This window comes from Alligator mississippiensis, chromosome 1 (genome assembly GCF_030867095.1).
Source record: "Alligator mississippiensis isolate rAllMis1 chromosome 1, rAllMis1, whole genome shotgun sequence".
Taxonomy (NCBI): Eukaryota; Metazoa; Chordata; order Crocodylia; family Alligatoridae; genus Alligator; species Alligator mississippiensis.
The window spans coordinates 350,265,801-350,279,134 of NC_081824.1; the positions used below are offsets into that span (position 1 = coordinate 350,265,801).

General features: G+C 40.6%; 1 protein-coding gene across 3 annotated transcripts in view; it reads left to right on the plus strand.

Moving 5' to 3' along the window:
• The window catches only part of SH3RF3 (SH3 domain containing ring finger 3), a 393,698-nt gene that overhangs the window by 318,483 nt on the left and 61,881 nt on the right, over positions 1 to 13,334 (plus strand). For 2 of the 3 annotated variants that reach the window (XM_059721047.1, XM_019484992.2), the window contains exons 5-6: positions 3,483 to 3,583; positions 10,508 to 10,678. In XM_059721047.1, the coding sequence (XP_059577030.1) occupies positions 3,483 to 3,583; positions 10,508 to 10,678 (272 nt within the window). The remainder of the gene's footprint in view (positions 1 to 3,482; positions 3,584 to 10,507; positions 10,679 to 13,334) is intronic. The other variant, XM_059721048.1, reaches the window with a different exon arrangement.

Here is a 13,334-nt window from a genome sequence, read left to right on the forward strand (position 1 = left end):
CAATGGGTGAGAGATAGGCGGCGGGGGGGGGGGGGGGGGGAAGAGAGAAGGGGGATGAACGTGGAGAGATACCTGGGGAGTCAGATGTCAGGCAGGTTATAATGTGTCAGAAATCCAATGTCTATATTTACTCCATGATTTTTAGTATCCAGGAGGTTGATGAAGTGAAGTTCATAGGCTTGTCTCTGGGAAGTGTTTTGTAGGTTTCCTTTGAGGATCAGGACTGAGAGATTGGAGAGAGAGTGGTTTTCTTGTGAGAAATGTGCCCCCACAGGTAACTGGGTATTTCTGTCTTTGATAGATTTCTGGTGTGTGTTCATTCTGGTGCGCAGTTGTTGTTTGGTCTCTCCTACATATTTTCCATCAGGGCATTTGGTGCATTGGATGAGATATATTACATTTCTGGAGGTGCAGCTGTAAGATCCAGGAATGCTGATGGCTCTGTTGTGGGGTGTAGTAATAGTGGAGGTGGTGGAGATGTGTTGGCAGGTTTTGCATTTCTTGTCATGGCACGGTCTGGCACTCCTGCTGTAGACTGGCCACCCCTGGTCCAAACTCTGCCTGCTCCCTTGGTACCCTGACTATTGATAGCACTAATCTTTGAAAAGAGACACATTATGTCTAGAATTACCTTCTACAACTGCAACCAGAAACATACATACCCACCTCTGCATGTGATATGATGAGCCATTTATTTACTATGCACATGATAAAAGTGGATCAGCATAAATACTTGTTTGAGGCTCTTCTCTTCTGTTGTCTTGTTGTTGCTTTCTGATGCACCTACCCTGTTTCCCATATTAGCAGTGCAGTAAAAACATTGTGGGAAGGTTTTAATATTAGGGAGTGCAAATTTGAAGGAAGATATAAACATTTGTCACATGTCAGAGCATCCATAATATGTCAGAACTGTGAATTTGAAACATCCCACAACACTTGGGGGGGAGGGGTAGACATTGATTTTTGTTGCTATTGTTTTGTGCAGGTTCCTGAAGCCTAAAGGCAGTAACTTCATAACTTGCAAATGGATACAATCTCTTGGCAACCATAAAAGCACAGACCAAAACATTGGCCCCAGACATACACCTATAGTTTCTGCTGAGCTCAATCTGAAGTCACCAGTAGGTCTGTAGGTATATTAGTTTTCAGTGCTTTGAATGTGATCCTTTTAGACCTTGGAGTTGCTTCAATTTTAGTTTGAGCCCAATACTTTTTTACTTTCCTAGGGTTTTGTAGTGTGATCCTGAGATGTGCTGTTTAACCCCAACTTCTGTTGTCTTCAGTGAGCCTTTAGTGCAGTTAAAGATGTGATTTCTAGATTTGTACAGAGTAATGGGTGTATTACTGGATTTGGTGGGAAATATTTAGGGGTGTCTTTTTTAAGTTATCATATGATGTGTTCATATGATGTGTTCAATGTGCTGTAACACAAAAAGCTATTTTGCATCTTGATAACTTCAGTGTTGTGATCTGCCCAAATACCAGAAATTTGATGCGCTGTTCCAGTCAGAATACTAATTGCATTTTGGGGTACCTTGTTCATTTATAAGTGAAAAGGACTATGTGAGAGTGGGGGTCCCAGTTGCCAGGCCTGGAGACCGAAGCTGTGATCTAAAAGTCACGCTTGATTCTGTATTTGTAGATTGCACCACTTATAATACAGTTTCTTCAACTCAAATATAACTCTGGCTTAGACCTAAGAACCCCATTGTTTCAGACATGCAGGAAGAAAAATGAGACATGAAGTCTGATTTAATAAGCTAACAACTTTAGTAACATAACTAACCAGGGAAGTAGCTGTCAGTTTCTTTCTGCTTATAGAGCTGCTGTCCACCCCTAATGATGCTACAGACGGTCCCAGCCAATGGGACCATAGCACTGTTTCTTTCGCAAAATCACAATCCCAAAAAAGCTGCAAATCTCAAGGGTAGAAATGTAGGAGTTGACTGGCCCAAAATGGTGGAGAGAAATGGTTCTATTTAGGGACTGATGGATTTCTTCAGGGCTCCTTCTGTAGTCCTTTACTTGCCCTTCCCCAAAATGCTGAAGAAGCTGCTGCTGCAAAGAGGGAGAATGAGGAAATCCTCCTTCAAGGGGTTATGCCCCTTTTCCCCCTACTGATCTTGAAAATGAACCTCACTTTGAGGCATGGGGTTCAGCTCACAACTTCAGATTATTTTTTCATCGACATACAGCCCTACCACTTTCAGTGGGTTTCACTGGGGGAGAAATGGTTTTGTTTTCTTCTCATTTTTTCCCTAGACTAGGCCTTTGCTTTGAGTGTAAACATCAACTTCCTGCTGTGGGAAGCCTTCAAGGAAAACTCATGATCCTATTGGTAGTTCAGTCGTGAGTACTGTTGAATCAGTGCTACAATTTGGTGTGTTCTTGACCAGAGATGTTGACCAGTTGTAATTATTGAAGGTCATTTGTCATGCTTTTAAAAAAATCGCGGGTGTTAGCTCCAGTATCCTGGCTAAATTCTGGCTAGTGTAATTATTTTCTTTCTGCCAAAATTCCATTCCTAATTCAACAGGATAAGTATTCTTGAACTATTTAGCATTTTAGTAAAACTAAACAGCACCATTTCAGAGGCAGTGAGTGCATTGCCATTACAGGAGGAGTAAGCCCTTTATATATACTTTCTTAAATTATAATGTTTCAGGAGCCATGATTGAACACAAGATAAATTAAGAAGTATGAATTATTACAATTAGAGCTTAACAAGAAATCTTATCCTGTTTCATGTATAAATCTCAAAGCACTAACCAGGTAGGTTAGTAGCATTGTTTCCATTTTACAGCCAGGAAAACTGAGACTCACAGAGTTGAGTGACTTGTCAGTGTTTACCTAGCAGGCCAATTGCTGAATATGGTGTGGAACACAAGTCTCCTAAATCCCAATCTGTGCTGTCTAGCCACGTGGCAACACACCATCTCCTGTTAGTTGGTCTCCTTTCCTTAAGGAGTTAAATGTTCTTGACCATAAATAACAATGTTCATATGAGGTCATATGTGTCTGAGTGAATATTTATCTATTTTTCACCAAGCCTGTGAATTTTAAGGGAAATGTTAAGGATAAAAATATGAATATAAAATTACTTTCCTAGTGAGTTCCTTTTATCAAAGCATGCAATACCACAGGAGCATCCACATTGAACCCATTCTATAAACTAGCCAAGTAGATTTGCTTTCTAAGTATTTTAAGGTTCATATGCAAGTTACAACTGAACTGTTTTGACGTGATGTGGAAATGGAGCTAATATAGCTACTGTCCTGTGTGCCAGAATTGCATTCTTGGAATTTCTGAGCCTAAAAAATCAGTTTGTTATGTGGTATAAATAAGGTAGCAAATCTGAGAAATACGCTTTGATTTGAAAATAACAATGTTCCCCGCAGCCCATTCCTGCCCCGCACCCTGTTCTGTTTTAGGAAATAAATAATGTCTTTCATTTATTACTTGTGATTTTTTTATGATTTCAGGATTCCTCTTCAATTGGAACAGCTACAATGGCTGGACCCAGAACAAGTGCAATAATTGGAGATCAGGGAACACCGCCAAAGGTCCAGCTCCCCCTCAATATGTAAGCAGCCAGCTAATCTTAATCACAGGCGAGCATTTTGTAAATCGTGTGTGTGTGTGTGTGTGTGTGTGTGATTTGAAAGAGTTGATTTCAGAATAGTTATCTCAGTCTCAGACATGACCCAACCTCTGCTAAAACTGAAAAATGAACAGTGAAAGGCCAGGTCGCCTTTCCATACACAGCCCTTTTAGACTTCTGGAATATTTATTACAGCCATATGAATCATTTCAAAGCAAATAGAGTGCCTATCAGCTACAGAAAATCTGCTGCCTTAAATAAAGCTTTTATGAAGGTGAACTCCGCTACAATTGAACACCTGAGACAATTATCATTAACCATACAAACAACCCAATTCCAATTACATGTTTTCAGTATCATAAACAAAGGCATCAAATGAATGTTTTAAATACAAGAACATAATAACAATATATGCTTATTAAATAGTATTTGCAAGAACAGAAGGTTGATGAGATAGGGCAGAGAGTGATAGAATCCATTATAGTACATTTTTTTTAGCCCAGTGGCTAAAACTTGGCTGCTGCTTAGTTAAACTACTGAACCCCTTCTTCCAATCAAATAGGTATTTTAAAAAACAATGGAACTTTATGCACACATGTATTACATCCTAAAATAATATCTGAAATTCACACACAAAACTTAAAGCAAGGTGACGGATCTGCTATAAACAGAATAGAGAATTGAGAGCCAATCATAAAAAATCAGCTTTTAATCATCCTGCTCAGATAAAGTCAGGCACTAAAGCTCAGAGGGCACAGCACACCCCACACTGTTCAGAGGTTCTGGTAAAAGGATCACATCCTTCCCTACAGTCATACCTTGAAGTTCCTGTGATAATGCTGTGATTACATATACACTGGGACAAATCTTTCCCCTACTTTTTCTACTGCTTAGGACTGACCAGATTGTGGTTCTGCTCTGCCAGGAATGGCAGGACTGTGCAAAAAGCTACAATGCCTTCCACAGTGCCTCGGGCTCAGATGTAAGGGGATCTCTGCATGCTACTAGGCCGGAGTGGGCAAAATGTGGCCCGTGGGCTGGATGCGGCCCACCAGGTCATCCTATCCGGCCCATGGGGCCCCTACAAAAATTAGAAAATTAATATTTATCTGCCCCTGGCTGCCTGTCATGCAGCCCTCGATGGCTTGCCAAAACTCAGTAATCAGCCCTCCACCTGAAATAATTGCCCGCCCCTCCACTAAACAAAGTACTGACCAACAGATCCATTGTCTCCTAGGTATTTTGATCCTTATCTTCTCTGGAGAGGTCAAACTAATGCTCTGCAAAGCTTCTCTGTTGTTGTTCTACAGGCTTGGTGGCTGGATTTTTCTCCTTTTGTCTTTGGAGGGATGCCACCCTGATCTGCTGATCAGGTTGAATGCTGGGGCCTAGGACTTCAGACAAACATTGCTAATTATGTCTCTGCCTGGATTTGTCCTATAGGTTGTCTATACACATGCTCCAGTGTGGCAGAGGTGGTTTTAATTAGTGTGGCCCTTGGACTGCCACTCTAATTAAAATGCCGCAGTGTCACATGTATTCAGCGTCCTGTGTTTCAAAATGGCCATGGGGGCGCTTTATCTAAAGCTTCTTCGATGAGTTCTGAAAGGCAGGATGCTGAATACATGTGACGCTGGAGTGTTCTAATTTGAGTGTTCTAATCCAGTCTGGGGCATTCTAATTGCATCTGCTCCAACATGTTCTAATTAAAATGCTGTGGAGCACGTGTATAAGCACCCACAGTGCCGGCAAATGATATACAGAATATACCGTTTCTCTGGCATTGGTATCTGCCATAAGTACTACATTCACTTTACAAATCTGATGAATTAAACAACAAGCAGAGCACTCCCTTCATATGAAGAACTAATAAACTGCAATATTGCCATGTGCCTATGTACTGCAATCAGGCCATTTTTTAATTATATTAAAAATAATTTAAAAAACCCGGAAGTATATACATCTGCTTCATGACCCTGACTTTCATTTTATACTTACAAGCCAGGTTACATCCCCAAAAGGGGATTGCAGAGAGACCCTTAAATAGAGCACTGCAAATTCTAGGTTATAATTAGTCACAGCCTACTCTTTTCATCCATAACCTCTCTTTAAGGCTGGAATTTCTGGTAGAGGCCGTTTGAGGCAAAACAGTTTGCAGTCATTTACTCTAGAGTCCTTCTCTCTAACACATCGTATCACTATTGTGACACTGCCTGATACAGCATTTTGTTCCATTTAGTGAGGTTGAGGGTTTTCACACTTTCCTCTTAGCCACACAGCACTAGCTAGTGGATTTTTTAACATCTAAGAACTAGACAATGATGAGAAGCAGGCAATTCATAGGTTTTCTGATTCAAATACAACCGGTCTCAGGAAACAGAGCTTCTAGTCTTGATTCTCTGTTATGACACTCCCAGAAAGAAAAAAAAGAACATGGAAACTACTGCTCCTGAGCTAAGCTGGCTGCAGTAGAATTGTATTCAGCTATGTTTGACAATAGGTGTGACTCTCTTATGCCTTCTCCTAGTCAACAGATATTGAATGCAGTTGCCCCAATCGTCTGGATGTTGTCAGCCACATTCAAGAAGTATTGTTAGACCCTGATAGAAGGAGGGATTAACACTCTTTGATGCTTTGAGTCTATCCCTGCTGACAACAGTTTGCAGTATTTGCTTAGGTTGGACATAGTGTCAAACTCAACACTTTTCTAAATGCTCCTACTGGCAATTCCATAGCAAATAAAGGTGAGGAAACCAGCAGATTACTTGAAATGTCAAGTCATCAGGTAACCTGGGCATGAAAGAAACCTGCGTGGTTCAATGTGAAAGCATTTAAACATTGATATTCAACATGAATAGTTGCATTGTTTCTGTCACTAACAAAACCAAGCTTACCCAAGGTGGAGGATCTAGAAATAGTCCTGTTTTATTATACAGATTAGTTTTAAGCCTATCTTATTTTACAACTACACAGGTCTGTGTTAACACTTTCAAACAAATAAGAGAAAAAAAATAGCAGAAAAATTGCAAAATCTAATGGCAAAGTTCCCATTAACTTTATTGGGAGCAGCATAGTTTTCTAAACTGATTATAGTACATCAAGAGATGACAGTGAGCAAAGGGAAGGAGAAAGGAGAATGGGAGGACTGCAGCAGCACCATTTGGGAAATTTTAATTTCATCCTTAATGTTACATCCACACTTCATTGATTAATCTTTGAGAATTTGGGGTAGGAAGGGAAGAGGTGGAGTTGCAGGGGCTTACATTGTCTTTGAGGTTTTGGTATAGTGGCTGTATGGAGGAGTCATGCAGGGGTAAGCAATAGAAGACACTGCTTAAAATGGAACATAGTTGATCCTATATATATAAAATAATATGATAAGACTATGGATGAAGTAATGCCCACCATCTGTTGACATAAGGAATCACTTGAGATGTGCTCTTATCAGTAAAAAATAACCAGAACTCCTTTATTTATGTGCATGTTATTTTTACCTGTGTGCTATATGCAGATTGGGTCAAATTCAGAAGTGAGTGCATCTGATCTGGTATAATGTATATGCTTTTTGGTCCTCTTAGCAAGTGCAAATGTCTAACTTAGACTTCTTTGGACTGACTGGCTTCTTTGGACTCACTTGTCAACTCTGGCTCTGAGTCTGAGTTATATGAGGTGAAATATAAATGGCCAACAGTCAGAAAAGAGAGGTGTAACTAGCAGGAGACTTAGGCTAGAGAAATAAGTTACACATAAACTGGCTTAAGTGACCAGAAATTGGTTTAAACCTGTAACAGAACAGAAATTCAGTGCATGTAAACAAGTTTCAAAATGGCTGAAACTGGTTTAAGATAAACTTGATTGAATGTAGTGTCAGACTTAACTGGTTTGGGTCAAACTGGTTTATGAAGCTTCTTTTCCAGACCCCTTCCTGGTTCAAGTTAAATTAGAGTTCCCCAGCATCCCTGCATGCTTTGCAGCCCTGGGCTGGGCTGGGCTGTCTTGTCTGCTCCACAGAGCAAGGCTGGCTCACTGGCCTTGCTGGCTGGTTCACTACCTTCCCACCTTCTCCCAGGCAAACCCCTATTCAGGTCTGGGGCCAGAAGGGGAGTTAAACTTCCCTTCCCCTGAATATGGAGCTGTCCTGCCCTGCTTACTTAGTGCTGGCTGCGACTGTGGACTACAAATCCCAGAGGCACCTGCAAGCAGAAAGAGGAACTGGTAAGCAACCCTGCAGAGTCTTGCTGCTGTGAGTCTGGACTGCAAATCCCAGAGACTTCAGAGACAGCAGGAAAAGGAAGCGAACACACAGCCCATGCTGGCCACATGCCAGAGAGCCGTGCTGTAGCATCCCCCTGGCTTCTGGCCTGAGCCACTACAAACATGTGGCTGCATTTCCTGAATCAAAAGTGAATGTCTGTTCATTTCCTTATTGGTTCAATCTTGGCAGCTTAAACTAACCTGCAAAGACAATCAATTCAGCCTTGGGCTTTTTGACTGTCTGTACTTAGTGTTGGAGAACAATGTAAGATAAGTACCTCAAACTCTAGTTTAGCTTAAACTTCTTTACCCAATTCTAGTGCCTTAGCAGGTAAGTGACACCAGTATAGACTCTCTTAAGGCATCTTTACACCTGCTTTGGGGGGAAGGCAGGGTTTAATTAGAATGGCTATTGGGAGCTGCTCTAATTAAAACACCTGCAGTGTCTTGTGTATTCAGCATCCCATGTTTCAAAATGGAGGTGGGGGCACTTTAACTAAAGCTCATTTGACAAGCTTTAGTTAAAGCTCACCCCACTGCCATTTTGAAATGCAAGGACACTGAATACATGTAACACCAAGGCTGCTAGAATGCATCGGACCCAGTGTCAGGAACACGTATAGGTTCCCTTATGTCGATAAAAAGGTTAAGTTGTTCTAAGGCAGTCTGAATTAGGCTGTTATGCCATTTTACACCTGACTTCTGAATATCGCCCACTGTAAAACTAATACCTAGAAAATTACTAATCCAAGCCATTCTTTTTTATCTCAGTCTGTGCAGTCTCAGCACTTTTCATTGTATTCTAACAGTACAGTGATGAGGGATGAGCATTGATGCATGTAGCATTATTTCATGTCAGGCAGATGCATTTTAATGTTCTTCAGTTCATATGCAGCCTCATGTTTTCTGTCAGGCAAGCAACAACAGACCTTATCAACGCTACCTGATTATAAAAACTGAACTAAGAATATGCAGGATGGTTTCTCCCGTCTGTTGGCTAATGAAATATAATTATTTGATTAGGTCTTTGTACCCTGTGCACATGGTAAATGGAGCCAAGCACATCAACCTAAGCATGCCCACAGGAGCTGTTACTAAATATTTTGTATTCTGCTCATTACTGCTGTTTATTTACTGCCTGCAAATAAAAATAAAAAAATCTACTGGTATCGTAAAAGGGTAGAATAGGGAAAACTAACAGGATTTATTCTTCAATTTTATTTCCTAGAGAGTAGAGGAAGAAGCCATGCATCATTTTAATGGGTTGGAAGCTTACAATCACACTGGTTATAGTTTTCATTATATATTTGTTTCTCTGATACAAGGTCCACATTGAACTTCTTGCCCTGCCTCAATATGTAGGTATCCTGCTGTATGTTACAGTGTAAATACCATTTTCATAGCGTTTACCCATGTGCTCTAGTCCTTCTTCACAGCTGTAAATCAACACTCAGGCATGAACAACCATGACTGGTAATAATTAGAAATCTCCTTTTTAGTATCTGCAGCAAGGGGAAAATGTCGAACGCTGATACTTACAAGATAACAGTTGTTTTGTTTGGGTGCTTTTGCTATTTTTTATTATTTTATTATTATTATTTAACCAGCTTCATAACTATTCCCCAGTGTACAAGCAACCATTCTTAATTTTTAACAAGCATCTCTCCAAAGAGTCTGAACTACCTTCAGAGGAAAGAAGTTGTAGTCACTTCATAACATGAGACAAGGCCCTGAAGTAATGGAGGAAGAACAAAAGAAAGGAAAGGTCCTAAACAAAGGGAATAAATAAAACTGTAATGAAATATATTGAAAGTTTTGCATATTGATATCACAACTAAGTGGTTATAAGCATAACACTAAATAGCTTAACACTAGGGTCAAATTCTAGTTGTTACTAAAGACAAAACTCATTAATTTTAAATGGGACTTTTGCCTCAGTAAGAACTTCATGACTTGTGCCTCATGCTAGTTTTTAAGATGAGGATTGTCCTATTCACATGAATAGGGGGGAAAATCATAATACAGGATAAGACCAATAGTCTGTTTAGCCTGGTGGTGGTTTGGGCTGGGGGGTTTTTTTGTTTTTTTATGATCCTGATCACTCCAAGATACTGCATAGGAAGGTATAGAAAATTCTTCAGGGGACATTTGTAAAAATTTCTCTAAGAGAAATTTCCTAACCTAAATGGTCAGAGGTTGGCTCTTGCCCTGAAGCATGAGGACATACATCCCTTCCAAATACCAGGCTTTTAAAAACTTCTTAATATTGTAATTCTGGATATTCTCTCTATCCATACACGTGTCCAGTCCTATAACTAACGCTAAGCCCTTGGCTTCAGTGCTGTCTTGTGGCAATGAGTTCCACTGACTAACTGGGAGGAAAATATTACTTGTCAAGTTTAAAATTACTGCCTTTTAATCCTTGGTGGTTCCCCTTTTATCACTTTAGGAGTGAGGATGAATAGTAGTGGTTAGTTGACCTGCTCCAATACCATTCACTATTCTGTGTGGATTTTAATTATGTGTCTCAGTCATTCCTAGGCAGCATACATGTCACAGCACTTTCTGCACTATAAGACTGAAATCAGAATCTGATTGACACTTTTTCTAGCATCATCTCTTTTCTCTGTGCATGTGAACTTTTCCCTGCAGCTACTTAGCTCTGTATGCATACAAGCCTCAGAAGAATGACGAGCTGGAGCTCCGTAAAGGCGAAATGTATCGGGTCATAGAGAAGTGTCAGGATGGCTGGTTCAAGGGGACATCTCTGAGAACTGGGATGTCTGGAGTCTTTCCAGGCAACTATGTGACTCCAGTTTCCAGGTGAGGACTGCTGCCCAGAGATTTCTGGTTTAGCAATTCATGGGGGAAGGGGCAGGAGGTTGCAGGTAAGGAAGATTGAAGAAGGGACAGATTTGTTTTTAAATGACATGCTCTTCTACAAAAAGCTTTCTTTGAGGCATCCCTGGTACCTTGGTTCATTGATTTTGGTTTAAGAATTATTCATTGTTTCAGGAGACATTGCTAATCATTTTAAATGACTATGCTTGTGGTTGATCAGCAGTGCATAGCCCATTGTTTTAAATAGCTAGTTGGCTATGGAGTTCATATCTAAAAAAGGAACCAAAGCAATTTAAAATAGAGATGCGTGAAAAAAGGACTGGTTGTGGTATGTTTTGCAACTTCACATTGTTTATATTTTGCTCTTGTAAAATCAAAAACGCCAGCTTGTTTGGATCGAGATTTAATTTTTAAACCTTCAGACTTCAGATGTGGAAGCTGACTTTGATAAATGATTCCTGATTAGTTATCTCTGCTGCAGATACAGAAGGAGATGAGGAAAAAGAAAAAAAGGGGACTTTAGTTTTGCAAAACCAGTGACGAATATTTCTCATCTAGATCCCATTTAACTGACAACTCTAAAGTTTTGAGAATGGTCTGATAAATGGTTTGTGATTTAGTCCATCTCCAGTTCGCGTGTGGTATATCATTTGCGGTATAGACAAAACTGAAGACAAACATAGATTGGAAAGAGAGACATAGGAAATGTAACCTTGTTTTCACCTTGCCTCACCTGCAGTCTGACTGACAGTTTTCAAGTTGCATTGCAGCCCAAAAAGCATTAACTCTATACCTAATTAATGCTTTAATTGTTTTGTTCCTAAACTTAGATTTTATTCACCTAAATTTTATATAGTAATTTGGCTGCATCTAACACTTGACTCTATCTCTTAACCAATAAACAAAAAAGGTTCATGACATCGGTATTGGTGATCCAAATCAGCAAGGCTTTGCAAACTGCAGCATATGGAAGCTTGAACAAGATGCTGAGAAGTGCTAAAGGGCAAAGCTGCTTCCTACGAGCTTGAGAATTGTTTTATGACTAATTTTATGATCCATTAGAAACAAATGTGTAATTAAAACATTCTGTTCACGTACAAAGCACCTGAAGGGAAAACAAGAACAATGTGACAGTAACAAAATTTCTCCTTTGTCATAGCCTTCAGATGACTCTGTTCCCCTTTCTAGCATCAGCAAAATAAAAGATGACACTTGCCTTGCCTTCTACCTCCCCCCACAACTCCAAAGCAATTAAATATCAGCAGCACAGAATTTAAGCACGCTGGGACTGATTCATGTACTGGCAGAATACCAGTGTGAGTTTCCAGCAGATCAAAGTCCATCCTGAGGGAAATGCTGAAACACATAATTTGGGGAGCCCGGACAAGGCTGGCTAGGAAGAAGATGAATTCTGGGGACACAAAAAATGTAGCAGTTTCAAAGATCTCTCAGGCTCCCCCTGCTGGTAGGGCTCCTGGGGAAAGTCCCAGGGGTGTTTTTAAACCTGTATGTGTCAGTGTGAGCAAGGCCCTACTTGGGGGTATAGGGCTTCTTGGTACATATATTGTGGGTATATATTGCATCTCGCTGTAGTGGCAAATGGAACCTGCTGTCTGTGACTTTGCCAGTTCTCATGTACTCTCATTTCTCACCTGTCAGGTCTTCAGGATGTAATTGAGGGTGACACGCAGCATCCAGAGTGCATCACCCCTTCCTGTCTGGAGTTGGGGCTGGGAGGTGGGCAGGGAATAGTCAAGTTTTTCCAGTGAAAATAAGAAAAGTCAAACCACCATTAAAATAAACCCAGAACAACAGAAATAAGGCAAACTTAAGAGGTACAGGGATGAAGTTCCAAGGTCTCTGTATTATTTCCTTCCTTCTCTCTTATTTCTCTCCTAATAGTCTGTCCGCTTGCCTGTATCTTGTTGAGTTGTTCAGTGAGTGTTTGTGTTCATTCATTCTGTCAGATGCAATATCATTCTTCTTAAATGAATTTTTTCATTTTTTGAGTCTCTCCTCTGTGAACTCCTCCTTTAAGATTTATGTTATTTTATGGTTTGGCCTTTACTCTCCATCTAATTTGTATGTTCAGTGCTTCCCCACCCTTCCCACCTTTCTGCCGCATTGCAACTCACTTTTTTTCTTCCTGACTAGATTCACCTATCCAACTCCCAACCTCCTGGCCTGGTGGCATCTTCATTTCCTGCTCTCCCCTCCCTTTCCTTCAGTCCCATTCACTCTCTTACCCTTCCTGCATCTCTTCCCCCTCATTTTCCCTCCTCTGCTATCTTTTTCCTCCTTCTCTTATAGCTCTAAGTATAGGGAAGGAGACAGGGGAGACAAAGGAGAGCAGATTAATACTTGGCCCTGCCCACTTCATTTCCCAACAGTTGAAATGGTGAAATGGAAGTGGTGAACATTTGCATATCTCAGTGGTGGATGCAGCATAAATGTCCACATAACTTTACAGCGCAGGGGGTGGTTTCTGTGTGGCATTTCCTACCCCTCTGCTGACTGCAAGCTTGGTGGAGGGAAGGAATGTGATGTGGCTGACAAGAGAATAGATCTCTACTGAGCTGGCTCAACAAGGAGACAACCTAGATCCTACAGTTCCTTCTCTCTGCTTGCCCATGGGTAA